The sequence below is a fragment of the Manis javanica genome, chromosome 17, assembly GCF_040802235.1.
Source record: "Manis javanica isolate MJ-LG chromosome 17, MJ_LKY, whole genome shotgun sequence".
NCBI classification, from domain to species: domain Eukaryota; kingdom Metazoa; phylum Chordata; class Mammalia; order Pholidota; family Manidae; genus Manis; species Manis javanica.
Genome location: NC_133172.1, coordinates 49,486,275 through 49,512,413, shown reverse-complemented (window position 1 = coordinate 49,512,413; position 26,139 = coordinate 49,486,275). Strand labels below are relative to the sequence as shown.

The 26,139-nt window shown below is 44.6% G+C and overlaps 2 protein-coding genes across 5 annotated transcripts in view; one reads left to right on the top strand and one right to left on the bottom strand.

The window, feature by feature from the left end:
• The window catches only part of WWP2 (WW domain containing E3 ubiquitin protein ligase 2), a 167,246-nt gene that overhangs the window by 129,348 nt on the left and 11,759 nt on the right, over positions 1 to 26,139 (bottom strand). The window contains exon 1 of one of the 3 annotated variants that reach the window (XM_073226345.1): positions 2,299 to 2,436. The exons of 1 other annotated variant lie outside the window; for it this stretch is intronic. In XM_073226345.1, the coding sequence (XP_073082446.1) occupies positions 2,299 to 2,391 (93 nt within the window). In that variant the 5' untranslated portion in view covers positions 2,392 to 2,436. Of the gene's footprint in view, positions 1 to 2,298; positions 2,437 to 26,139 lie in introns of those variants that run through there. One more of the 3 variants, XM_017670019.3, reaches the window with a different exon arrangement.
• NOB1 (NIN1 (RPN12) binding protein 1 homolog) lies at positions 7,270 to 16,968 on the top strand. 2 transcript variants are annotated; one of them, XM_017670027.3, is made up of 9 exons: positions 7,270 to 7,415; positions 7,536 to 7,668; positions 8,987 to 9,117; positions 10,455 to 10,526; positions 10,731 to 10,856; positions 10,951 to 11,151; positions 11,755 to 11,837; positions 13,991 to 14,135; positions 16,376 to 16,968. In XM_017670027.3, the coding sequence occupies exons 1-9, from the start codon at positions 7,353 to 7,355 to the stop codon at positions 16,643 to 16,645; spliced, it is 1,224 nt and encodes a 407-aa protein (XP_017525516.2). In that variant the 5' UTR covers positions 7,270 to 7,352; the 3' UTR covers positions 16,646 to 16,968. The 2 variants fall into 2 exon arrangements, with proteins under 2 accessions (XP_017525516.2, XP_017525515.2); XM_017670026.3 differs by having other exon boundaries at positions 11,740 to 11,837.

The window sequence follows — 26,139 nt, the reverse complement described above, 5'->3', positions numbered from 1 at the left end:
AATTTTCTAGGAAACACATTTTAAAAAGTAAAAAAAAAAAAAAAGGTGGAATTAATTTCAATTATGTTTTATGTAACCCAATAAACTTAAAATATTGTTATTTATAGCATATACTTATATTAATTTATTATTATTAAAAAATAAATGAGATATTTTACCTTTTTCTAATACTAAGTGTTCAAAATGAGTGTGTATTTCTTACTCGCAGATATCTGCAGTGCTCAACAGCCCCAGGTGGCTAGTGGCCACCATACTGGGCCCTGCAACCCTAGAACAATGCCTGGCATACAGCAGGTACTTATAAATATTCATGAAATGAAAGCATGTTGTCACAGCAAGAGGCAACTATAGTACAGACAGCTGTCTAAACTGCAACTGCATTCTATTCTCAGTTCTTGCTGTGATCCATTTTTTTTCCTTGAAAGTTCATGGTTTTTATACTTGAAAAAATTTTTTTAAATAAAAATTTACATTGCTTCTGTAAATGCAAGAGAGGGACTAGAAATGAAAGGACTTAGCTTGAGTTCCTGATCAGTCATTCACAAGCTAGAATCTAAAGCCACAATTTCATTAAGTCTGTTTTTTCACCTGTAGAATAAGGACAAAACTGACATTCACAGGATCATGGCAACGATTAAATGAAATGTTGATATAGCTCTACATGGGAAAATCATCATTAAGTAAAAGACTGAGAAGCCAGGCCAATGCCTATCATTTCCCATGCCTATCATTTTCTTACGGCCCATTAACAGAAAATGGCCAGCTTGTATGACAGAAGAAGAGCTAGGACTTGGGTTCAAATCCCTTGTCCACCACTTATCAACTATGAGACCTTCAGAAATTTTATCACCAAACATTCACCAAGGGCCCACAACATACCAAGCACTAGGCTAGTTGCTAAATAAGATATGAACCCTGTCCTTCAGAAGTTCACTTAATTGCCGAACATTTTACCAATTACCCACAATATATCAAGCATTAGGCTTATCACCAAATAAGATATGAGCCCTGTCCTTAAAGGATTTGCAGTCTAGCAAGGAGAAAGAGACTAGTAAAGGAGAGACAGCAGTGCATTGTTAAGAAATCAAGTCCTCTCTCTTGGGTTTGTTTGTTCCTTGGGAAATGGGAATAACACCTTCCCAACCTAACTCACAAATTAATTTTTAAATGTTTAGTCATCACTCTAAAACTTTTGCATTCAATCGGGACACATGAACTAAGTCTTTTTTTTCACTACTTGTAACCCAAAAAGCCCCTGGCACTTGTGAATGCCCAGTTTGAACATTCATTCCAGTTATACCACATCCAAGAAACTCACTTCACTTCTGCAAATTTCAGTCAACATTAAGAAAAAGAATGAACAGCTTCTACAGAGGTATTTCATCTCAAAATCATGATCCAGGTCACAGTTCTAAGGAACCCAACACGGACCTCTCAGTCACCCTACCTAGTTTGTCAAAACAAGCAGTCACATGGGAAGGTAAGCTGAATGATTTAAACTGGAAAAAGAGGTAAAATCATAAAGCGGTTGGTAGACACTGTCCCAGATTTCTGCAGTCGCTATGTTGCTGAGTTAATACTGGGCTAGGTCGTGGTCAACACTTTAGGCTAAAAGCCATTTTATAGCCAGAACAAAGCTACGCTCTTTTCTTAAGTTTATCTGATCTGAGAAAACCTCAAAGATGATCTGAAGGGCTAGATTTCCAAGAAGGGGAAACCCTACCCCAAACAGGGCTAAGTGGACGTAACGGAAGCAAGACGACGATTCTGTGCTCCCTCCTTAAGTTTAAAAATTGAATGGGACCGAAACCAAAGTCTCGGGTAACAACCATTTCCAAAGAGGAAGGAAGGAAGCCTCTCGGCTGGGGTTCAAGCAGCATCTTCTTCCCGATCTCCCCTTTCCGTTCCTGTCACACACACACATCTCAGGCGCCCCCTTCCAGCTCACTGCCAAGCCGCCCCTTCCTACTGCCCCGACCCTCCACAAAGGTCACTCCTCTCCACCCTGGCACCTAAGATCCCTTCCCCTTCCGGAAGAACTTGCTGGCCGCCACACCCCTGACGGCCTCCGAGCACCCCTGCGCGCAGCCCGCGGCGCGCCCACCCCGCTTGGGCGGGAGCCGGGACACCCCTCCTCGGAGGCCGGAACCGCCGCGCCAGGCCCCTCCCACAGGAAGCCACCGCCCCCCGGCGCCCGGGCCGCGCCGCCCCCAGCCCACCCCGCGCCGCTCGCCGCCCGCCCGGCATCCCGCGCCCGCCTGCCGCGCCCCCCGCGATCCCCGCCCTGGCGCTCGCTACCTGCTGCGGCCACAGAAGCGGCGCCCAACTCCTATCCACTTCCGCCTTCCACCGCCCGCAATAGGGTGAAGTCACGTGGCCGCGCACGGTCATCTGACCCGGAAGAGGCTGGCCGGGCCGCAGGTGTGGACAACCTAGGCCTCGCCTAGTAGTCGTTGGTCCGGGGGCGGCATTCTTACGCTTACATGATTAAAAGCAGGTTTTTCCGCTCGGTTGTTCCCCGAGCAATCACATAAATTGTGAGCTCACTGAATGCCAGGCGCATCATATATTCTTCCCAGCAACCCCAGAGTCTAGTCTAGTCAGCCCCATTTTACAGGTCAGAGGAGACTAATTAAGCCAACACATACTGAGCTTAGGGTTACAGATAAAGTACAGGTCGCCCAGTTAAATTTGAATTTCAGATAAACAACCCCATAATCTGTAGATATGCCCCAAATATTGCATGGGACCTATTTATACTAATAGAGTGTTTATCTAAAATTCAAATTTAATTGGGCATCTCGTATATTTATTTGCTGTATCTGGCAACCCCAGGCACCCCTCTATAGTCTAGAAACACGAAAGTAGCCTTCGCGGAGCATCTGTTCTTGACATAAAGCAAAGGAAGATAAGTTCTAAAACCCAGCTTGGGTTCGAAAAACGACTAGTACTGGAGGATTACAGCGCAGGCATGTTCACTCTGGATTCCTGGAGACCGAATAAGGACAATGCACATTGCACATAAAAGGTCTTATACCAAGCTTTATCTTTGCAGGGTCAGGTCAAGTGTTAGAATCATGTCTGCCTGCACCTGTAAGTGCCTAGTGGTCACCCTTTTATACAATAGTGGCTCATTGCAACATGTGTATAAGCACGCACTGTGCAGTAGGCCAGGTATTAGATCATCACACATGTGCAGTGGGCCGGTAAATTAGGATCAGGTGAGCATCCTGGCAGTGGGAACTTCCATTTTTCCTCCAGTGCCCCACCACACCAAACTAACCCCCATTCCTTCAATCTACAGAGTAGATAGAACTTAATGAATTCGAAAAAAAACATTTTAAATCAACATTCTTCTCTGATGGTCTGGACCTTCAACTTTGACAAATAAAATGAAGGCTCAATTTTTCACTTTTAATCACCATTAACTAAAATTGATACTAATCACTTAATTAGCCTTAAGCCTTGTGCACTTATTATTCTGTTATTTTGGGGTTTTTGAATTTGGATGAATCCCATCATGCACAGGAATTAAACTGTCAAGCACTTAGCTTCTGCTTTTCCTATTCCCATTCCAAATCCAGTAGATGGCCTTTCAAGGAAATACAGTCAACTCTTAATACTTCAACCCCTATGTTAATCCCATCAATAAGGCAATTAAAACTTCTTTAGTTCCACTGATGGGAGTTTTACTAATTGTATTCTAGAAGAACTAGGGAAAGCCTCCTTGATTTAGTGGCATTTTGAGTAGATATTCACCAAAAGGAAGAAAGGACTAGGCAAAGCATGCTCACATGGTGCATTAAAGTAGTAAAAGCTACATTATATCCAGTGACCTGTAAGGCCCTACATGATCCTTCCCACACCTTACCCTTTCCTTTATTTCTCTCATCTCCAACTACTCTCCCCTCAGTTCTCTGCTTCAGCCAATCTGGCCTCAGGGCCTTTGGCGCTGCTTTTCCCTCTGCCTGGACAGCTCTTTCCCCAAGTAGTCAGACTGCTGATGCCCTCATCTTTTTGTTCCTCTCAGTGAATCTTTTCCTGTTCACCCTATTTAAAATTCCAATGCATCTCTTCCTTTGTCTCCTACCAACCCCCTTCCTGCTTTATTTTTTTCTCTGTATTTCCTCCAGACTTAATACTATCTGACTTATGTATGAATGTGTGTGTGTAATCTGTTTCCCACTACAAGAATTATGAAGACAGGAGCTATATTCCAGCTCCTAAAAGCAGTATCTGGCCTGTAGGAGGCCTCTCTAATTTGTTGAATGAATAAATTTCGTCAACACTTATTGAGCACTGAATTAATTGCTGAAGGTCCTACACCATAGGGATTTTTTTAAGACACATAAAAAATGCAAAGTATGTCATCATAAAAGTGGTCCCCAAAAGTTAAAAAGTAAATTGAAATGCTCATGTAAGGAAAAACTCCTAAAACACAGTCCCTGACTACCAATGTACTTAAAGACACACAATTAACTAGAATGCAAAGCAGAAATAACTGTTCACTGGGCGACAGAACTGCAATTATTAAATATGGTGAGAATGAAGAGTTCAAATATGTCCCTAGGGAAAGATCTTATTTGACTAATCAAGGACCAGCTTACAAAAGGGATAATTAAACTGCTTCTTGGAGACTAAGTAAACAGATTGGCCAACAGAATTTTCAGGCAGAAGAAAGACAAGGTCAAAGGCAGAGACAAAAAAGTCTGGGATATTCCCAGGAAAGTCCAGAGGAACTCTAGGGAACCCTTAATGATTTCACATAGTGTTCCTTCTGCATCAAGTTTTCCTCTCCCCTAACCTACTGTTAGGCACATGGGTCCATAGCCTCTACATTGTCCAGTCCTTGAAATGAACTCAGATATTCACTGGCACCCAAGTAAGACCCTTCTTTTCTTAAAGGGCTCCACATGGAAAAGTTGACATCTTCAAATGAATTATACACTGAGTCCTGCTATATGTGTCTGAAAGTGTTAATATTTAATGTTAACTGTTTAAAGTCACCACAATTTCAATAATAGTGTTCTAGATTTCCTTTTCCTTTTAAAAAACCATGAGCTTAAAGAAACTGAAGCATTTAAGGGCTCACTTCACCTCTAAGAGATTGTGTCTCCAGACACCCTGTGCTACCACACACACTACCCTCAACTCCTTGAACACCCCTGGGACTTTCAATCCTGACCCTACTCCTCCTTCAAGATCTGGCTCCAAAGTCATAAACTCTGAAGGTGGCGCCCTAGATGCTACACAAAATATCACCTTGTTCCTAGCTGTTACATCACCCGGCTTTTGATGGTATAAATTAGATCTCAATACATATTTGGTGAATAAATAAGAGTCCTTCTAAGGCTTTAGGGGGCTTGGAGAATGGCTCAAAGTCTAATCTTTCTTTTCTGGCTATTCCTTTAAATCAGTGGATCCCAAGTGTGTCAGTAGTAGGTTAGTATCAGTAACATCACATGGAACATACTAGAAATGCAGGTTCTCAGGCCCTGCCCAGACCTGCAAATCAGAAACTGAGGATGAGGCCCCCCAAAAAGTCTGATTTTTCAAGCTCTGCAGGTGATTGTGATGTACACTCATGTTTGAGAACTACCAATCTAGATCAGTTTTCTTCATCCTAAAGGGTTTGCAGAATTATTGCTGCCAATTTCAATGAACCTATTTTATTATGGAGTTTAGTTCCCACATCCTCCCTCTTTAGACAACAGAAGCAAGTAATTGAGGAAGGAAAAATTTTAGAAAGGAATCCTAGTGTTGAGCGAATTATATCCTCTAGGCACAAGATAAAAACTTCATTAAAGTAAGGGGAATGAATGTAGAGGGGACCCAGACAGGACAAACATTTCAGAAGTGGCATCAAAAGAAATACCTGTTGAGAGTGAGGGTGGGAAAAATGATGACTCAGATTCTTAGCATAAATGCCTTTAGTAAAAGGTAACGGTAATACTATTAGTAAAAACAGGAACTCTAACCAGTGAAGAAAGTTTAAGCAAGAGCAGGAGAGTTTTAACCTTCCTGCTGTGTGAAAATACCAAGTTTTCATTTCAGGTGAAAATGCCAATTTGGAAGGCAGTCCTATATAGACTCGGGAAACCTTAAGGGTAGAAAAGGACATACTGAAGGAGATGAAGTTGGACAAAGGGGCCGGGACAGTCCTATGGAGGGCACCATGACTGCAGCGCAGAAGGGAGTCCAGCAAAGGAAGGTGGGAAGCCATCAGCGAGGCAGGGGGAGCAGAACTGTGAAGAATCACCTACGTCAGCAAGAAGAGCAGGTCTAGAGAAGAGAAGATAGTCAGCAGTGTCAAATTCTGCAGAAAAACTGAGAAAGCTGAGAAATAAAACCCCCAAAATTGATATGATGAACTAGAAAATTAGAAACAGCCTTCAACAGCACTATTTCAGGCAGGGCAAATAGGAGGGGGAACATTGACTCTGGGAGTTGAAGGGACTGGACAGTAAGAGAACTTGAGACAGCTGTTTGGGGAAGGGATGTGGACAGCCACCAAGGGGGACCCATACAGCACTGAAGGATTTTTGGAGGTAGGATGAATAAACTGTAATCAAGGGATAAGATTGAAGACTTGACAAAGTTTGGAGTAACACAACATCACTGAAGATAAATGTCTGAAAGTTCGTGTCAATATTCAACAGAAATTTGCAGCATGAATTTTTAATAGGCCAGATCTCCTAACTATGGAATCTCGGCTCAGAAAGGGAATTTAGAAGTCATCTTATACCCCTTCAGTTCCATTCAACAAGGAATTATCAGCTGGCAAATGAATTATGAGCCTTACTTAGGGAAGAGGAGTTAAGATATTGAGGTAAGTAAGACGTAGATCCTGATCCCAAAATGAACTGTTGATACATAAGCAGCGTTCGGGAGAGCGGCTCCAAATAAGTTGGTCTGGGTGTCAGTCTTACTACAGCCACTTACTAGACGAGTTACCTGGGCTTAGTTGTCTTTAACTATCCCTTGCCGGTAAAATAGCACCTTTCTCAGAGGATTTTCATGGTCATTAAATTAGGTTATATGTATTGAATGACTCTTAACAAGAACAACATATACAGGTTTTACATTTAAAGGTAAAGATGGCGTCAAGGAGCAGAAGCGGAAGCCTGTTTCCTCAGGGGTCTCCCAAGGTTTGACCCACTCAACCCCCGGTAAGGCGGCCAAAGACATTGCGCATGCGCGCGGGTTAGCTCTCGGCCGGGAGATGGGGCCGCGGCCACTAGGAGGCGCCGCTAACTCGCGACTGCTCTTCTCTGCTCCATGAGGCCCGGATTGGGACGTAGGGACGGCGCGAGCTCTCTGCGCCTGCGCGCTCTCGCCCCGATCGGCCAAAGATGGCGCGCGTGGAGCACGTTGTGGCTGATGCCGGGGCTTTCCTGCGGGACGCGGCTCTGCAGGTACAGGGAGCTGCGGCGGAGAGGAGCGGCTCTGGGCCGGCGGCCCTTGGAGGAGGGCGGGAAACCGGGCGGCGCGTTGCCTGGTGTGGATGCGTGTGAGCTGGGCCGATCTTCCCGCAGGACATCGGGAAGAACATCTACACCATCCGGGATGTGGTCCGCGAGATTCGGGACAAGGCCACGCGCAGGCGGCTCGCCGTCCTGCCCTACGAGCTGCGTTTCAAGGAGCCCTTCCCGGAGTATGTGCGGCTGGGTGAGTGTCTCAGCCCGGTGTTGATGGCGAAGACCGGCGTGAATGCGAGTTGGCGTCCGGCTACTTTATCAGCAGTTGGTTTAGAAACTGCACGTTCTAGGCGATCGAAGAGTCTTCCTGGGTCAGGCGTCAGCCAGGCCTTGAACCGTTACTAGCTCCGTACCCTTGGGTATATAAGCCAGACTCTCTAGGCCTCGGTTGCTTCATCCGTACAATGGGATAATAGGACCTACCTTAGAGGTAGCTGGGAGTCTTAAAGTAGGACCGTGGCGCTCAGCATAGTGTCTAGCGTTTTGTGAGCATTCAGTAAATTTGTTTGGATTAAAAATAGGAGAACCCAGATGCCTTTCGCTTGCTCATTTCTTTTCAGTAAATTAGAATGACTGGTTTGGATATGGGGACCAGCCTCAAGTCAGAAAAAGGGAAGGGTTTTAGGCATTACATGAGTCGCAAAAAGCCTCAAGTCAAAAACGAGTGGCTTTTAGGCGTTACATGAGTTGCGAAAGAAAACTAAACAGTTATCCCTTGGCTGAAGCGTCTCTCTCTTGTTAAGGTCAAGGGGAGGATGCTCAGAAAAGGCCCCCGGTGATGGAAGTGTTTTAGGGTTTAGAGGCTGGTAGAGAAGATACTGTTACCTGCACTACTAGTTTGTGATTTATAGTTTTCTACACCAGCTTACTAGCTGTGTAATCTTTGACAAGTTAATCTTTCTGAGGAAATACAAATGGTACTTGGCAGGCTTCGGCTGAAGGATGAAAAGGTTTTGACAGTGCCTGGTACAGAGTAAGTACCTACTACATTTTAGCTGCTGTTAATTTACCTGCTTTTTAGGAAATGTGAGCAGTATTGTTACAAAGCAACCCAATAATTTCGTTTCATTGTAGACTACAGTAATTAATGGTTGAATTAACTTTCCATCCCTTTTTGGAAGCTGATCATCCATTCTATCAATGTTACTGTTTTACTTAGAATTAGAGAAAATTTTAGAGCTAGGAGAGAAAAGATGTTCTGTTCTAAAATAATACAAAAGCCTAGATAAGGAACTCCCATCATTTGTGAATATTATGCTTTCAGTGACTTCTTATTTTGTTCTCCCACCCCTTCACCTGTGCTCGATAAGGATGTCACAGTACACCTAGCTGGCATGAATCTTGGTGACAGAGAATAAACACAACGAGTAGAGAAAGATGAAGAAGTGGATGAAAGTGCTAGGTTTTCCCGGCGCACTGACCCTAAGCTCGTTCCATGCTTTCATCATGACCATCGAGGTCAGACAGCTTTCTACCTCTAACTGAAGCTGGGAATCTCTTGTCTACAGTGACTGAGTTTTCAAAGAAAACCGGAGACTATCCCAGCCTCTCTGCCACAGATATCCAAGTGCTGGCACTCACCTACCAGTTGGAGGCAGAGTTTGTTGGAGTGTCTCACCTACGACAAGAACCAGAAAAGGTAAATCAGGAGGACTATTGGTTTGGTTTTAAGTGTTTTATTATGTTAACTATCTGATGCACAGATGTAGAGGGAACACTATAACGGACCCTGTATCCCCATCATTTGGCCTCCACATTTATCAATTTGTGATCTGTCCAGTTTCATTTCTTCTGACCCCCAGCTTGAGTATTTTGTATTCATTTTGTGTTTCAGTGATAGATATTTCTTGGTGTATTTCCAAAGATACAAAGATAAGGTGGGTCTCTTTTTAAAAATAACCACAAAATCGTTTATTACACCCACACAAAATTAATAGTAATTCCTTAGTACTGTCAAATACCGGTTAGTGTTCACATTTCTCAATTAATTTAACTTTTTTTAAAAGTGGTTTGCCACAATATTGCTGATATCAGTGATACCTTTAAAAAAAATGGTTTGTTTGGACCAGAATCCAAAGGAGGTTGATGCATTGTTATTACCAAACGCCTCTCCATCTCTTTTGATCTGCTGGTTTTGGGGAAGGGTTGGTTAAGTTTGAAAAATGTAGAAATAGAGAAAAAGTCAATTGTATTATCAGTGTTTTCTTTTAATAGGAAGAGTTTGTTCCAGAAGCAAGAAAGAAGGAACACTAAGTGCTTCCCATTTATTTTTTTAACTTTTGTTACCTTTAAGATTCTGGGTTCCTGCTGCCCTCTTTAAGGACTTGCCCACCTTGTCTAGGTTGAAGGGACTAACAGGTTTGTGCCTAGGTCCTGTATTGGCTATTTCTAGGCCAGAGGATTTTAGCAGCCAAATAATTAACTTTATACTTACCAATTTCAAATAGTGTTGACAAAGAGTTGTTTCATCTGCCTTGCCTAAGGTCATCAAAACTATGGTGGACACCGTGGGGTGAAAGGGATAGTTTTATATAAACTCTGTGATTGGACACAGTGTGCCTGGTACATGCATTTCCATTTGGCATCCATCAGTTCACGATTCCTTAATATTGCTCTTTCCTGCAGCCTTTTGGGCAAGAGTGATACTTTATATCAGAAGCTTTAAAATAGTTTATCTTTTGACCCAGCAATTCCACTCTTAGTTGTTTATCCTGTTTGTATAACCAAAGATACTTCCAAGTTTTACAGATAACAATGTTCATTACAGCTTTATGCATAAGGACAAAAAAGGAATGGCCCACAGTGGTGACTTGGTAGTAACCAAATAATTCTCCATTTGTATGTGTTCCAATTTTTTTTAAACTTTGGGTATCTTTTATTTCACTAACTAGGAGGGGGAATTATTTTCATCACTTTTCCATGGTGAACTTTCAAACTGTATTTCTTTGCTTAGAGCTGTCACTTTTCTTTTTAAAGGTCAAAGTGAGCTCATCAATCCAGCACCCAGAAACTCCTCTACAAGTTTCTGGTTTCCATCTGCCCTCAAAGGTAAAACTCCTTAGATAAGCCATGCTCTTCATGCCCTTTCTGCCACATGTCACATCCCACAGATTGTCCACTTACAATGAGCCAGTTACCTAGGCTAATGTCGCAGTTTATTTGGTCCTGTCTGATCTGACTTGTATGTCATATATCATTTCATATGTAACCCTCTCAATTTCAGGTTTTAAAACTATTATTCTTTCAACCTAGCCTAAACCCACAAGAGAAATAGAACATGGACACCCCCCCAGTGAGCCTGATGACCTAGAATTTAGTTCCTTCATGTTCTGGAGAAACCCTTTGCCTAATATCGATCTTGAACTGCAGGAGCTGCTGGTAAGACCCTGAGACTTCTGATCTCCCTACAATAACACAGTGGCTTTTCCCTGCTCTTCTGTAGGCTGGGTGTCTGTGAGTTCTGTTATTTCAGAATGACAAAGGTGACGGTGTTCCAAGTGAGGAGGAGGAGGAAGAGAACGGATTGGAAGAAAGGAAAGGTGAAGCTAGTGGCGATGATGGCGGCGAGTGGATAACCCCCAACAACATCAAGCAGATCCAGCGGGAACTGGAGCAGTGCGCTGTCCCCGAGGACGTACGGGTTGGCTGTGTGACTACGGACTTTGCCGTGCAGGTGGGTGCTTTGGGCATCAGCCAGCCCTGGGCTTTGTGTCCTACTTGTCAGGGGCAGTAGGCCCTCTGAGGCTGGGGGGTATGTGCAGAGGTGCTGTGTAATGCTGCTTTTCCCGGTTCTAGGAACGTTCCCTGTGCTCTTTGGTCATTTTTAGTTTTTCTTGGAGGCCAAAGAATCATAATGTAGTGACAAAGTGTATACAGTTTATCACATTTTTCATGTTTACTATTCATGATCTGTGGATGCTGTTTTTCTGTGTACATGATGTTCTATGTCAGTTAGGTACTTGGAGAAAGTAAGGAAAGTTTCTGGTCCAGAAAAGAGTATTTGCTTTTGACAAAATAAATGACTGTGTTACAAGAGATTGTAATGAGTGCAGACCCTAGCACTTGAAATAAGAGAGAGATCTGGGACCTGTTCTTAGTTTACATGTTTTGAGAGTCAGCCTAAGCTTACTTTTCCTTAGCACAAGCCCTTTATGAGCCAAGCCAGGGTTTGTGAAGTTCCTTTAACTGTGATTATACAGATAGTTAAAAGAAAATTGGGTGTTACTGTGACTTCAGTTCTGCTTTAACTTGCTGATTACAGAACGTTCTGCTGCAGATGGGGCTGCACGTGCTGACGGTGAGAGGCATGCTGATCCGGGAGGCCCGGAGCTACATCTTGCGCTGCCATGGCTGTTTCAAGTACGTAGCCTGTGATCCAGACCCAGTGCCCTTCTGCTGGTTGAGCTGCCCGCTCTTGCTGTCCTTCTACAGCCTTCTTGAAGGAGACCCTTGCATTGTGTACGGGTACTCGCCCCACCTTGTGGTTCCCGTGGCGGCTGAATTCTGCCCCCACCAGGGCACTGAAGCCCCTGGGACACAGTTGCTGACAAAGTCAGGAGGGCGTTTTTTAGCCCTTTTTTGGTGGTGTAGGACTAAGGGCGTGAGCTCTGGAGCAAGGAGCCCTCATCGTTTAGAGGTCAGTACTGCAGTGATTCTGGATGGACATGGTTGTCTGGGATTTGCTTTGAAATGACACCCAGGTGGGAGGACTGGGTAGAGTAGAGATGTGACAAGGTGGCCATGAACTGACAGTTGTCAAAGCTGGCAATGGTACTTGGGGGTTCATTGGTCAACTTTATGTTGAAATTCTCTACTTGAAAAAAAAAAAGTATAAGGTAGATCCAGATTGCATGAGTTCAAACTCAGCTTCTGTCTCCAAATCCTATAACTGTGTCACTTTGCAGAAGTTGGTGAACTTCTCTGAGCTTCAGATTCTTCTCATACCAAATTGAAAAGCCTATTGGGATATAGTCACACAAGGCAGACAGTCACATAAGTGTGTGGTGTCTGGCACATAGGCAGCACCTGTTCAGGATAACTGTTAGTCCCTTGACGTGTCCTTCTAGCCATTTCTTTCCTGACTCTTGAATTGGTTCTTGTGGTGAGGGTGGTGTTCCATGGGGAGGCCCTAAGATCCCAGAGACCTGTTTGGAGTGGAAGAGACTATCACAGCCTTGCTGTTGAAGCATGGCCCTGGCACCTTCTGGTTTGGTGGCTTTCAGCCTTTCCATAGATTTGGGGGCCATCCCGTCAGTCATCTGCTGGAGCCCCATATTGCAGAGGCCTTGTGGAAGGGTTCTGAAGCAGTGAGGAGTCGTACTGCGTCCCAGAGCTGGTCCACTGAGCGGGTGGAGTTGCCTGGATGGACTTTGTGCCCCTGCAGGCTAAAAAGCAACCCGTCACTCATGGCCCTGGGCGCTGTCCGGCACCGTGCTTTGCAAGCTAGCCCATGATACAAGGAGCCACCACTCAGAGCTGCCTCCGCATTCTGCTCAATCTTCATATGTGGATGTACAGGGCTTACAACAGCAAAAGTCCTTGCTTCATGAAATCTCATTTCCCCCATTGCCCTTGTTAATAAAGCCAAGTTCCCTCAAATAGTCAGTCTTAGAAATTGGTGAAAATTTTCTTCATTCTTGTGAGATTCACCCCAGTGACTGGATAGTTTCTTGTACAGAAAATTCATTCCTGGCACCTGTTGAGAAGCACTAGCTCACTGTCCTCAGAGACTTACAGGTGAATGCTCTGGCTTCTCAGGAGATTCACACGGTCTCGCCTCCTGATCCTCGGGAATTGAGGGAGAATTCCTCAGGGACAGACACCAGGGCTGCTGTTTCACCCTTGACAGCAGCAGTTTTTCTTCTCTGACGTTCACTGTTGGGTCTTGAGCAGGTAGAGAGGCCAGGCCTCTGGGTCTGCCTTCTACACACACACACACACCCCTCAACTCTAGCAGCTTTTATATAGTGTCCTATATAATTTGTTAAATTCTGGCAGATCCACAGCCGCTCCTGGCGTAACGCCCAGGCTGAACTTTGGGGACGAGGTATTTAGAGCTGTAATAATACGCCCCTTGAGAAAGTACAGTGATGTTAAGAGCATTAATTCTGGAACCAGATTCCTTGGATTTATATCTGCCAGTTACTAGATCTGTGACCTTAAGCAAGCTACCTTACCTTGTCTCAGCTTCCCTATCTGTAAAACAGGTAGTACTAACTTTGTAGGATTGCTTAGAAGATGATAGGCTCAACAGAATGAAGTCCGAGTCCATTACTGCCACACAGTGCCCTGCCTGAGTTGCGTGTCTGCTTCCTTGACGCTTGTGTCCTGTCCTTTCCCGCGGGGCTACACAGTGGCAGTGCGTTCACCTTGGTCGGCAACGTGTCCAGTGCTGTTAAGCATTTCCCGTTGCTTGGTGTCCTCCCCCTGTGAGGCCCGTGACTCGCCTGTGCTTTGGGGACAGGTTTGCTGCCTGTGGCTCCAGTACAAGGCGTCTCCTTTTGTGTCTCCAGGACAACATCCGACATGAGCCGAGTGTTCTGTCCACATTGTGGAAATAAGACCCTGAAGAAAGTATCTGTGACGGTCAGCGACGACGGGACCCTGCGCATGCACTTTTCCCGCAACCCGAAGGTGCTGAATCCCCGGGGACTCCGGGTGAGCAGCATCTCCCTCTCCCTTCCCAGCAGGGCCCGGGACTGGGGAAGCCAGACCGCTGGGCCCAGGATCAAAGTGAAAAGAGAGGACCAATAACTCTTGTCATTTCTACGAGATAGTTGTTGAAAGCCTGTGATCAAGGTGCCTAGACAGATGGGGAAGTGCGGCCTTGTGTGCGTGTTCTAAGGACGCTGCCGGCTAATGAGAAATAACTAGTAATTCCAGGCAGCAAATAGTAAGGGCCAGATGTGTGCAGGGTCATGAAGGAATGTGGTGGGTCATGTGCAGTATGGTGGGAGTCAGATTTCTGCCTGAGTTTGAGGGTGGGCAGAATTTCCAGAAGCTTCACGAACCAGAGGAGAAGCTGGTGTAAGTGCTCAGCACAAAAGAGAGGCCTGGACTCGGTAGTGGGTTTGTCCTGAGGAATTAGGAGGGAATGGTTGGGAGACAAGTGAGTCTCAGGGTATGGCAGCCTGGCACTGGGTTCCCAAGTATGGCAAATGCCATCATGCACAAGAATTCTGACTTCCTATTTTGAAATAATTACAGATGTACAGAACAGCTCCAAAACTGGTACAAATAATTCCAGGGCACAGGTTTGCTGCCCTTTACCCTTCACGTAGATTTCTCAATTTAATCTCTTACCACATTTGCTTTATCGTTTTACATATTTTTTTCCTCCTAAACCACATGAAAATAGCTAATACATTATGCCCCTTTGCACCCTAGATACGTCAGGGTGTATTTCCTGGAACAAGGACTTTATTTTATGTAACCACAGTATAATTATCAAAATCAGTAAGTTAATGAACCAGAGCAGATAAACTATGAAGTCCAAGTCCATTACTGCTGCACGGAGTATTATCTGCTCTACAGACTGTATTCTCACACTTTACCACAGATTTCCTTTATCGCAAAAGGAGTTTTATATCCAGAATTGCATCTGGCATCACACATCGCATTTAATTGTCATGTCTCTTCAGTCTCTTTTAAACTGAAGTCACTTCTCATGTCTTCTGTCATTCATGATATCAGCATTGTTGAAAGTATAAGCCAGGTGCTGTGCAAACCCTCCCTTCCTTTGGGGTTTGTCCGGCGTCTCCTCATGGTTTTCTCTAAGCTGTGCATTTTTGGCAGAAACATCCAGAAGTGATACAGGGTCCCTCTTGGGGCATCATGTCAGGGGGGCAAATAATAATTGTCTGATTTCCTGGTGATAGGATTTTTGATCACTTAGTTAAGAGGGTTTCTTTTATAAGCACAATATAATTATCAAAACCAGGAAGTTAATATAGCTACAATACTGCTATCTAATATAAGGATTGTATTCAAATTTAGCCTCACATTTCCTGTAACACTTTCTAATTAATAAGTAACTTGTAGAAAGATAATCTGTTAGGTGTAAATACGATTTCTCATCAAACTTCAACTCACCAGTTAAAGTCACGTGAATCATTTTTTTCTGTGATGGTTGTAGCCAAATGGTGATTTTCTGATCCCCTTATTCCTATTACATGATTGTCAAACTGTTCATGGAGCCTCTTCAAGCTGGTTTCTGTGTCCTTCTGACTTGTCCCAATTACCCTTTGAATACTTTGTTATTCTGTGATTGACATCATACTCCAGCTCTTACACTGCCCTGCCCTGGAATCAGCCATTTTTCTGAGGAGCTCTGGTTCTTCATGGACAATGGTTTTTAGAAACAAAGATCTGGGCACTGGATGGGTTCATTGTTCTAGGGTGTCACTGAGTCTTGGCCCGCAGTGAACAGAGATGGAAGTATATGCATGTGTATGTAAGTACACATGGGGATATTTTGTTTTTCTGTATCTATACTTAAAATTGAATTTATAACTTCAGTTTCAACCCAAGCCCAGCCCACCCTTTGTCTTATATTCCTAATACCCTTATTACCAACATTTTCAATAATCATTTGTTCAACCCTAGAATATATGTTGTTGTTTTAGAATTGCTAACCCATCACATTGTGAAAATGGTACCTGAGTTCAGCATACAGTTCTTTCTCTCTTCAGTTCAGGGTTGGGTTTTCATCTGTAAGTTGAGGTGGTGATGAAGTGGGAAGGTGTGAGGTACGTGGTCAGCACACAGTAGGCAGGGAGTGGTAGGCTCCGTGGATGCCATCTGCCTGCATCCAGAGCTGTCAGGTAAGCCTTCTGCTAACAGCATCTGACTCATCCGAGTGTGGAGTCACTTCTAATGGCCTTTCCTCTTATTTGCAGTATTCACTTCCTACCCCCAAAGGGGGCAAATACGCCATCAACCCCCATCTGACTGAGGACCAGCGCTTCCCTCAGCTGCGACTCTCCCGAAAGGCCAGGCAGAAAACTGATGTGTTTGCCCCTGACTACACAGCTGGGGTATCTCCCTTCGCGGAGAATGACATCTCCAGCAGGTCAGCCACCCTGCAGGTCCGGGATAGCACCTTGGGAGGCGGGAGGAGGCGGTTGAATCCCAATGCTTCCAGAAAGAAGTTTGTGAAGAAAAGGTGAAGTGCCAGCTCCCCAGGCAAACAGGACTGCTGCAGCTGCCGGAGTCGGGCCTCGCTCCCTGGCCCTGCCAGCTCCGGAGCCATCGGGGTAGAAGGAACAGGCCTGGCTTATGCGGTGCCACTTCATGACTTGCTGCTGTGTGGCAGTTGGGTTTGTGGAACTCGGCCGTCCCTGGCCCATGAGTATCCAGAGAGCTGGGATCACTGCCGTGCTGAGGGGATTTGATGCGAACAGAAAGCGGTGCCCTGGAGCAAACCTTCAGTCTGTAAAGCAGGGAACTTCCAAGTGGTAATATTTTTCTAATAAATATGGTTGCAAGCTTCTGAGCATTTTCATTAAATAGGCCACATTTTTGCTTTGTAGGTAATTTGAAGGCTTAACACTTAAATCTAAGTACCTGATCCTTAGTTACACATCTTTTTGTGAGAAAATATATACTACGTTTGTTACAATAAAATTAAGAGCTACCGTTTTCTCTTTAGCTTATTTTGAAACGTTTCAGTCATTCAGGGAAACTCAGCACAGGGAACTCCCACGCAGCCTTTCTCCTAGATTCAACTACTGTTAATAATACTTTTTTTTCCCCTTGTGCACACGAGCACACAAAGCATCTCAGGGGAGGAGGTTCTTCCACCCAAGCACAGCGCAACGGTCACATTCACTAAATTTGACATTCAGATATATTAATACTGTCTGATATATAACAATTCAGATTGTTCCAGTACCGCCCTTCATAGCATTTCCCCCAGTTCTGAACAGTTTCTTAGCCTTTGTCTTTTGTGAAGTTGACATTTCTTAATAGTACAAGCCAGGTTTTAAAAGGTCCCCCTCAAGATGGAGGTGATGTGTGGAGAGCAGGAGACTCCATGGTAATAATTAGGGCCTTAGGCTAAGCCTGCCAAGTACAATTCTAAATCTTTTTATTGGTAGTATATATACAAAGTGCTATCTCCAAAAGTTTCTTAAGTAGGTTTTTTCCTGTATGGTGGTCTTACCCATTTGGTATAGTCGGTTTTTTTGGTTTAAATTCAGTTTAAGATTTTCCCATCCTACTTTTTTGAATATGGAAACACAGTTCCAAAAGTTAAAACTAGAAGTATAAATTCAAAACAAAAGGTGTATCAGAGCTAGATGCCTTCCCCTCCCATGTCTCCCTTAACCTCTGCAGTTTCATTGGTTTCTGACTTAGCTTTGTTTTCTTGTGCAAAAATATGCATGATGCATTTCTTTTTCTGTTCCACTAAAGGTGTACTATATTTTTTCCCCACTAGAAATCACTACATAATGCAGTTGATATAGATCTTCCTTACTCTCTTTACCAGCTACCTGGTACATACCATTTTGAAAAGCTACCAGTTCAAGCACTTAACCACATTATAGGCTCTGCCATTTCATCCACAGCACAGTTCTGAGGTGCGAGCACTCCTTTCCAGCAGGCATGGCTACGAGAAGCTTGAGAGCTTGCCTGAACTGTGTCCAGGCCAAGATTTCAGTTTAGTCCATCTGTGCTTTTATGCAACAGATGAGATCACAGAAGAAAGGCTGAATACTTTGTGTCTCCCCCCACCTCCCATCTTTGTGAAATTCATTCTCTTGGGTGGCAGCTGATAGGTCAACACACCATTAGAGCCCAGGATGATGGAGGAGAGGCAAGTGGTGGTATGGCTTGGTATGCTTACTGCGTTATGTCATTATACAGAAAGGCAGGGATGATAAAACCCAGGGACCGGATACCCAGCCTTCTCAAGTCTTAACATTTCACTAGTAAATTCAAATTAAAATATTTCAGATTTTAAAATCTTGATCTGTCCAAAACAAGTCAAGTCTCCCAACTCTACTGTGGGACAAAGCATTGGAGAGGAGAGCACATTGCACAGGACCCTGAGTCCTCAGCTGAGTACTGACCACGGGGGAGGAGCTCCCCCAGGCTGGGCAAAGAAATTCCAGCAGAGCAGAGGAAATAACGCTGGGAGCTCACACAAAGCCGAAAACAGTGTTCCCACCGAGAGTAGAAAACAATTCATAGGCGTTGGGCAGGTACTCGAGTGGGAAACATCTCTAGACCAAAGGCTGCTTTGTTTCCAACAAAGCAAATCCCAAAAGGATCCTGCTCATAGCTCAGGACCAGAATGAGTCCTATGGCCCCATTCAGCCACATGGGACCAAGAAATGCAATCCCAAAGCAGAATGGAGGTTCCTCAACTAAAAATAGAAATACCATTTGACCCAGGAATTCCACTCCTAGGAATTTACCTAAAGAATGCAGCAGCCCAGTTTGAAAAAGACATATGCACCCCTATTATTGCAGCACTATTTACAATAGCCAAGAAATGGAAGCAACCTAAGTGTTCATCAGTAGATGAATGGATAAAGAAGATGTGGTAGATATACACAATGGAATATTACTCAGCTGTAAGAAGAAAACAAATCCTACCATTTGCAGCAACATGGATGGACCTAGAGGGTATTATGCTCAGTGAAATAAGTCAGGCAGAGAAAGACAAGTATCAAATGATTTCACTCATCTGTGGAGTATAAGAACAAAGAAAAACTGAAGGAATGAAACAGCAGCAGACTCACTGAACCCAAGAATGGACTAACAGTTACCAAAGGGAAAGGGACTGGGGATGGTGGGTGGGAAGGGAGGGATAAGGGGGAAAAAGGGGCATCATGATTAGTATACATAATGTAGCAGGGGCTGGGGGGGACATGGGAAAGGCAGTACATACAGAGAAGACTAATGATTCTATAGCATCTTACTGCGCTGATGGACAGTGCCTAATGGGGTATGTGGGGGAGACTTGATAATAGGGGGAGTCTAGTAACCATAATGTTTAAGTAATTGTACATTAATGATATAAAAATTAAGGAAAGAAATGCAATCCCAGTGTCTGGGAGATAGGGTGCCAGAAATACTTGGCGAACAGCATTTGTGCCTCGTGCCAACCTCAGCTGCAGAGATGCATGCATGTGGCTTTAAAATGAACTGTGAGCAGGACCCGTGATAAAGGGGGTTGTAAATGCATGCATAGCAAATCGTTAATTCCAGCTTTTCAGTCCTTAGAGTTTTAAAAGCTTAGGAACTTCCAAATGATTGCTTGCTTTCACCCAGTGATAGCCTCTACCCTGCAGGAGGTGGGGGCTGTCTTCTAGCCCCCTGATACCTGTTCCCAGAGCAGGCTGTGGGGGTCATTTATACTGATGAGGAATGAGCTAAGGCAAACAGTTCTGATGCAATACTGTAAGGACAAAGAGCCTCCAAAATCGGGAGCAGAAAAGAACTTCAAGAATTAAGAACAAAGTGGCCTCTGGAATCTGCCTCAGGACCATAAGACAGTACAAACTCCCTGAGCACAGCAACACCACCCAAGTTGCCACAAGACGTCATTTTCCCAAACCCATTCGTTCACTCAGGCCTGTTCTTCCAACAATTCATCTATTTCACATACATGCACAGAGCAAACTCATTCTAGAATGGGGAAAATAATTGTTTTTTTAAAAAAAACTGTAGGGTGTTTCTCTTTATCCATATGCCCAAACCAGACTTGCCTCCATACCAAAGGACACTACTAGGCAGAGGGGAACAGGAACAAAGCTGCTCCCAGGCAAGAAGGGGGACTGTCCCCTGCACTCCTTCCTTCCTGTGGGGGGCGGTGGGCGTCCATCAGGCTGAAACTACAAGGGTGAAACTGTAATTCAGTCTCAGCTTGGTGACATGGGACTTAGCATAAAAAATTCATTTGGGCCTGTTGGCTCTCTTTTTACAGTTTAATATGTCAATATTTTCATATTTGATACCTGGTATCATCTGCTTCCTGGTCATTTGGATGTGACCCGCTTTTTTCTCTGTAACCACTCTTTTTATTTCCAGAATTCTGAAATTTTGCCCAGATGAACATTATAAGGGCGACCCCAGTATGACCTTGTTCTGTGCTCAAACACGTTTCGGGACTACTGTGGCAATATATTAACTTGTGCTTTTCTAAATGATCAAAATACCATGCTTGGCTTACCAACGGACAGTTCTCGCTTTATCATCCTTTCATGTACAAAAAGGCAATAGGGTTTAGTCCTCCTTCTCTGGCGAGTAGGATGTAATGATCTCTAACTTAATGAGGACACAGCATGGGAAGAACTATTCCCAGTACACTTGCAAGTGTCCAAGACACCATCTCGGCAAGCCGCATAGCTGCGCTCCGGCGCGGGGCTCCTCTCGGTGCCTCACGCTAGGACGAGGCGCACAGCGTGGAACCACTTTGTGTCTGAAGAAAAGCATCGAGATAAGAAGGAACTCCACGTTCGCCTGTTTTCCTGCACACAAGGACGTGCATTCCTGCAGGCCGCGCCCTTTCCCTGTTGGAAGCCCGTCTGGCTACGGTGCGGGCGTCGGTGCAGTAGCAGCCGGATGCCAGCCGCCGTTCCCCAAGGGTCCCCTTAATAACGCCCAACCACTCGCCAAGCCGACCTTGTCCGAGTAGGTTCTTTGGCCCATCCGGTTCCTCACAATTCCGGGGAAGGTATTTCTTTCACATCCCTCCGGGAATTTCTTATAACGATATATGAGAACAAATAATAAAAAGGCAAATTTTGCTTTATAGGGGTATGACAAAAAGAAAAACTAATATAGTTACATATAAAAAATACAGTAATTATAGTAGTAAATATAACAAATACATTAATTATAGTAATATATATAATAAAAACTAAATCTTATTATATATATAATAAAAACTAGATTGCAATGATCACACAAATAAATGGGGTGTTTTATATTTTGCAGCCATATTTGAGAACAAGGCTAACGTTTTAACTAAAAAATGAAAAATTCTAGCACACAATTATTTTAAATATGACAAATGATAGATATTATTTGGCTGAAATGAAATCTTTGATTGGCAGTTGAATAGTAGAATAGAGGAATTCTAATCGGGGTCTTGATTAGATCAGTTAATTTGTGAGACTACTGACATAGGGAAACATTTTTTTATCAAAGTTATACTTGGGAAGTTTTGATTGTTAATTCAGGATATTTTTAACTCATATTTAACCTAAATCCTACTGGAAAACATTCCTTGATTGACACTTCTAATGTGATAATTCTGTACAACTATCTTCTTTGATACAAGATATGGTTAATTGCAGGGTGTTACTGACATTTCCAAAACACGCCCCATGGAAGTAATAACACTGGAATCCACACTCAAGTAGCACATGCAAAACTCTGGGACATCTAAACAAAAAGCCCCCAAATTATAAGCTGTTTTTATTTTTACCCCAGTACATGCAGACAGGAAGAAGTCTAGAGTGGACTTGTTGACAAGGCCTAGATCACTGGGTATGTGTGTTCATGTGTTGGGAGGTAAATTCTCATAAATGAAATCCTTCTGCATAATTCAGACAATGATGAGACTGTAATTCTGTGACCGGTGATGAGGAGGAGGTATGCACATTTATTTACTAACAGCTGCTTAGACTTCTTCAAACAGTGGGAACTGGGTGATGTATATCTTTCTACACGCTTCAGCACCTGAATCGTGAATGATGTTTAATAAATGCTTGTGGAATTGAATGCATGATTCAGACTAGTTTGGAGAGAATAGTCAAGAGGCAGTTTTTCCTTATTTTTATTTTGATTTGCTCTTGGAAATTACAAGTGAGTTCACCCCATCCCTAAGGTGTTTGTTCATGTGTTGGGCAAGATACGAGCAGGTGGAGGGAGAATAAGCCAGTGGAGCCCACTAAATGGGACTCAAAGAGTTAACCAGAGAGCCAGAAAGGACTCACAGTTAGTTACTTAGTTGAAGTGTCAAAGGCCAGGAGTGACTTGGAATGTCGGGATATTTCCCAGATAAAGAAGAGAGTATACGTGCGCAGCCCATGTGTTTATTGTACCAATTAGATCATGCCGTTGTAAAATCTACTTAGCCTCCCTCCCTCGCTTCCTAGAAAAAAAAAAAAATCTACTTAGCCTGTGAAAAAGGCCCAGCTTATTATATTTTTTTTGGATGGATTTCTTTTCTCTTTTTTAATTAAGGGAGCACTGATACACAATCTTATGAAGGTTTCACATGAGCAACATTGTGGTTTCAACACTCACCCATATTAAGTCCCCACCAACACCCCATTGCAGTCACTGTCCATCAGCATCGTAAGAGCTATAGAGTCATTACTTGTCTTCTCTGTGCTGTACTGCCTTCCCTGTGACCTACCTATATTGAGAGTGCTAATTACAATGCCCCTTAATCCCCTTCTCCCTCCTCCTCCCTCCCCATGCCCTTCCCTTTCTTGGAGTCTGTGAGTCTGCCCAGCTTATTCTTTAACTTAATCTATATGCTGTTCTTCCTCTTCTTCCAGCCCCTTAATTAAGTAACTTGGTAACCTGGACAGGAGACAGACTTCTGAAGTGTAAATAAACCTATGGGGATAAAGAATGCCGACATGTGAACCAGCACAGTCACCTAAACAACCCTATTCTTAAGATAAAATTTGAAAGGAATGAGAAATCACCTGTGTATATTATGCCTTATTCTAACCCTTACCCTATAAAACCCCAGGCCCTAAACCCTTAAGTGTGTCTCCTCCCTGAGGTTGCCCACACTCCCCTTTCTTCAAGTGTGTCACTCTCTGTTCTACTCCAAATAAGCAGGGAAGGGCTGCCGAAAGCTCTGATGAGGGCTTGCAAGTTTCCATCACCTGGGTGGCCTGGGTAGGACTGCAGGTGTACAATCTTGCTCTTTAGTAGCCTGCCTGAAAATCTCCTTTCTTGGCTTCAGGAAGTTCTCAGAACATAATCGCACTCCATCCAGGGCTCTGTGGCTCCCCCAAATCCAAAGGTGGTGGGGACTTAGTTCCCACGCCATGCAGATTCAAGTGGGCACTGGATGCTGGGTGACACTGGCTTTAGGAATTGGCAAGGGATTTACCCAATGCCGAACAGGAATTCAACGGGCTTCCCTTCCTTGCCTTTGCCTAACCTGATTCTGGCTGGCTCCTCCTTTGGAGTGTATTCAAATAACACTTTCACTCTGCTTCTCTACTCTGTCTCTGCCTTTCAATTTGTTGCAGTGAAGACAAGAACCGAGGAGAATAAACTCAACCCCTAACACATGCAAAAGCTGAAAGTTACTAGTGGGATGAAGAGGATCAAGCACTGAAAATGGGTCCCTTCTACACCTTAAATTCTGTGATCTGGCACCAAAACTTGACTTGCTACATCAGATAAAGTCTCTTCACAACAAATGTATGTCATTCCAAGAGAAGTTTCAGTTTAACCAGAGTGGTGTAAGTCCAGTAGAAGATGACCTACTTTACACAAGTTCTATCATGGCAAAAATCCAGCAGAGCCCAGAAATGCAGGAAGTCCACCTGGCATGAGTTCTGTGCAGTAGTGATCATGGCAGTGAGACAAGAGGGCAGGACAGGGTGGGGTCGACAGTAGAAGAATAATTTCTCCCCAACACCAAGGACCTTTTCTCTCCAGGGACACTTGGCTGGTAGCCAAGGGAACCACTGAGAACAACAGATGCCCAGGTTCCCAGATAGACCTGAGCATGGGTCTGAGCGGGACTGCACTAAGTCCATCATCTGCAGTTCAGAGAAAAGCCAGGGGGCTTTGGGGACTTCTTGTGCCAAAAAGCAGTCACGTGTGGACACAGTGCTTTGGTAGGTGGCTAATGAGGCTGTTTGTGTTCTTTGGGAGGAGGATGAGGGACTCCTGAGGATTCTCCTACCCCTTTTATTCCTAGATAATGAAGACAATCAACAAAGCTTCCTACAGCTCCATGGCACTGGCTGCTCTCTGTGGATGTGGGGGAGGCCTTGAGGACACTCTTCTCAGGCAGCACACAATGCTCAGTGCATACACACAACACACTTGGGACAGAGGCCTGCTCAGAGAAGACCATGGGAAATATATAATCCTAAACTGACAGCATATTAAAGCTGGAGGCACCTTTAAGACAATGCTGTCCAAACACAGATTTTTACAGATGAGGCAAAAGGGCTCAGAGAGAAGAGCATTAGCCACTGATTTTGGAGCTAGACTCAAGAATTCTCGCTAACTTGGACCACAAGCAGTGGCTGGGAGCTGGTTCTGGAGGGTGAGGGCCTGAGTTCAAATCCTGGACTACACCAATGACTAGCTGTACAGTCATGGACAAGCAATATCACTTGGTGCCTCAGTTTCCTTATCTGTAAAATAGGGGTTTTATTCCCTACCTCAATCATACACAAAAATTATTTCAAAATGGACCATAGACCTAAATATATGAGCTAAGACTATCAAACTCTGAGAAGAAACCACAGGTATAAATCTCCATGACCTTGGGATAGGCAATGACTTCTTAGATATGACACCAAAAGCACAAGCGATAAATTAGAGAAAGTTATCTTCATTAAAATTAAAAAACAGTGGAGGAGCCAAGATGGCAGTGTGAATAGTTCAGCAGAAATCTCCTCCCAAAAACATATATATTTTTGAAAATACAACAAATACAACTATTCCTAAAAGAGAGACCAGTGAATACAGTACAACAGCCAGGCTACATCTACATCTGCAAGAACTCAGCATCACAAGAAGGGGGTAAGATACAAGCCGTGGCCTGGTGGGACTCGAGCATCCCCCCCACCCCAGCAACCCAGCAGGAAGAATGGAGTGGGAGCGGGGAGGGAATGAAAGCCCAGGACTGCTAAACAACCAGCTCTAGTAGTCCACACTGGGAACGCAGACACACAGTGCACGGTATGCTGGATATTAGAGAAATAGAAAAGTAAAACCTGTGAGTGGGTTCCCGCAACCAGCTCCCCTGGGACAAAAGAAAAATGAGTGCTTTTTGAAAGTCTTAAAGGGACAGGGACCTCACAGCTGGACAAAATTGTCCCAGCACACTCACCCCAGCAGCTGGGAATCCTGGGGAACTCTAGGCGACCTAACCCCCTGGGCAGCAGCACAGCTCTGAAACCCCTCACAGTGGTAAGCAGCCTGCCAGTCATTCCCCCGGCTGGCACAGACCCCAACACACCAGCCCAGTAGCGGGAGAGCGGCCACACACACCCGCAGCAGGGAGCAGCCACGTGCGCCTGTGGTGGCGGTGCCAGAAGGGCCTGGGAGCGGCCCGCACAAGCCAGTGGTGGTGGCGGCCAAGCGGTCCACGTGAGCCCACAGCAGAGGTGCAGCCCGGGAGCAGCCACGTCCCCAGTAGCTACCCAGAATCTCCTCCCAGCGCACAGCTGCCCAGGCCAGACCCAAACGCCGCCACCAGCACACAGCTGCCTGGCGGGGGTGCTGCTCTCACAGGAGAGCACACCCGGCACACCTGCCACTCCCCGCAGGGCTCTGGGTTACCCTAACGGAGACCCCACCCACAGCAGCTTAGGGGATTAATCTGCAGGCTGCTCCAGGAATGTGGGTAACTGACACAGGCAGTGGAGAAGGGCAAGGCAACCAGCAAGCAGGAAAGGACTTTGTTCTCCCAGCTGACACACACGCTACCTGC

What these genes read in the sequence shown, in the direction of transcription:
- NOB1 (XM_017670026.3), top strand. Translation starts at nt 7,353, where the DNA reads ATGGCGCGCGTGGAGCACGTTGTGGCTGATGCCGGGGCTTTCCTGCGG. An exon ending in CGCTGCCATGGCTGTTTCAA is followed by an intron (nt 11,838 to 13,990) that starts GTACGTAGCCTG and finishes TTGTGTCTCCAG; the next exon opens with GACAACATCCGACATGAGCC. An exon ending in TGAATCCCCGGGGACTCCGG is followed by an intron (nt 14,136 to 16,375) that starts GTGAGCAGCATC and finishes TCTTATTTGCAG; the next exon opens with TATTCACTTCCTACCCCCAA.